General features: G+C 41.1%; 1 protein-coding gene across 1 annotated transcript; it reads right to left on the reverse strand.

Annotated features, from left to right (window-relative positions):
* Window positions 1-566: 566 nt before the first annotated feature.
* On the reverse strand, window positions 567-893 carry LOC101649068 (60S ribosomal protein L37a-like). The gene has a single exon (XM_004717934.2). It carries the CDS (start codon window positions 891-893, stop codon window positions 615-617), a length of 279 nt encoding a protein of 92 aa, XP_004717991.1. The 3' UTR covers window positions 567-614.
* Between the last annotated feature and the right edge of the window lie 257 nt (window positions 894-1150).

Here is a 1150-nt window from a genome sequence, read left to right on the forward strand (position 1 = left end):
AACGAGGGTTCACTGTACCTAGTGTGAGTTTGCTGGATCATGTACTAGTCCTGTTTTCAACTTTTTAAGGAAGTGCCTTTCTACTCTCCAGTGATTGCACAAGTTTACAATTCCACCAGCACTCTATGAGGGTTCCAGTAGCTCTACATCCTTGCCAGAATTTGCTATTTTACTTTTTTGTTTTTATTTAAAATTTATTATTAATAAGGAGGCCTGGTGGTGTAGTGGTTATGAATTGAGCTGCTGATCACAAAGTCAGCCATTCAAAACCACCAGTCATTCAGAGGAGAAAGAACTTTGTACTCCTGAAAAGGGTTACAGACTCGGAAACTTCTACAGGGTAGAAGCAGTTCGACTACGCCCAGAGGATTGCTAAAAGATGGCATCGACTCAATGACAGTGAGTTTGCTTTTCTTGTTATTCATGCTGGGGTGAGATGATATCTCATTGTTGATTTAACTTACATATTTCCATGGGCGAATGATTGACAGCATTATCGTCATATGTTTGTCACTGCCCGAATGTCTTTCTTGGTGAAGTGTCTGTTCACTAAGCCATTTTTTTTTTAATTAACCCATTTATTACAGGCCAGAGAGGTTTCAGATAGTGGAGCTCTACTGGTCTTTCAATCCCTTCAGTCTTCTGATGGAGGACTTGACTGTGACAGCAGAGGTGGTATTGTAGGTCCAGGCTCCACCAGCTACTGTTTTCATGCAGGAACCGCAGTGCCAGATGCCCACAGCGCGCCTCTTCATCTTGGTTTTGCTGCAGAAGGTGCAAGTGTACTTGGCATGTTGGCTGATTTCAATTTTCTTCACCATTTTCCTGAGGGAGGCACCATAACGGGTCCCGTATTTGCCCACAATCCCGACCTTCTTGGTGCGTTTGGCCATCTTGCCGCAAACTAGTCCCAGGCCAGAGAGGCTCACTAAGCCATTTTTAATTGGCTTACTTGTCTTTTTGTTGTTGTTGAGGTACTGACACTTGCTCTATATTTTAAACATTAATCCAGTATGTGTTTGCTAAATATTTTCCCCAAGTCTTTGAGTGCTTTTAAAACTCTTTTGATGACATTTTTGATGCATGTAAGTGTTTAATTTTTAGGATGTCCCATTTATCTAATTTCTACTTTTTGCATGTTTTTAGTTAT

This window comes from Echinops telfairi, unplaced genomic scaffold (genome assembly GCF_000313985.2).
Source record: "Echinops telfairi isolate 266 unplaced genomic scaffold, ASM31398v2 ScPeMD7_458;HRSCAF=850, whole genome shotgun sequence".
NCBI classification, from domain to species: Eukaryota; Metazoa; Chordata; class Mammalia; order Afrosoricida; family Tenrecidae; genus Echinops; species Echinops telfairi.

Bases quoted from the DNA above. Each gene is read 5' to 3' on its own strand.
- LOC101649068 (XM_004717934.2), bottom strand. From the start codon at position 893: ATGGCCAAACGCACCAAGAAGGTCGGGATTGTGGGCAAATACGGGACC.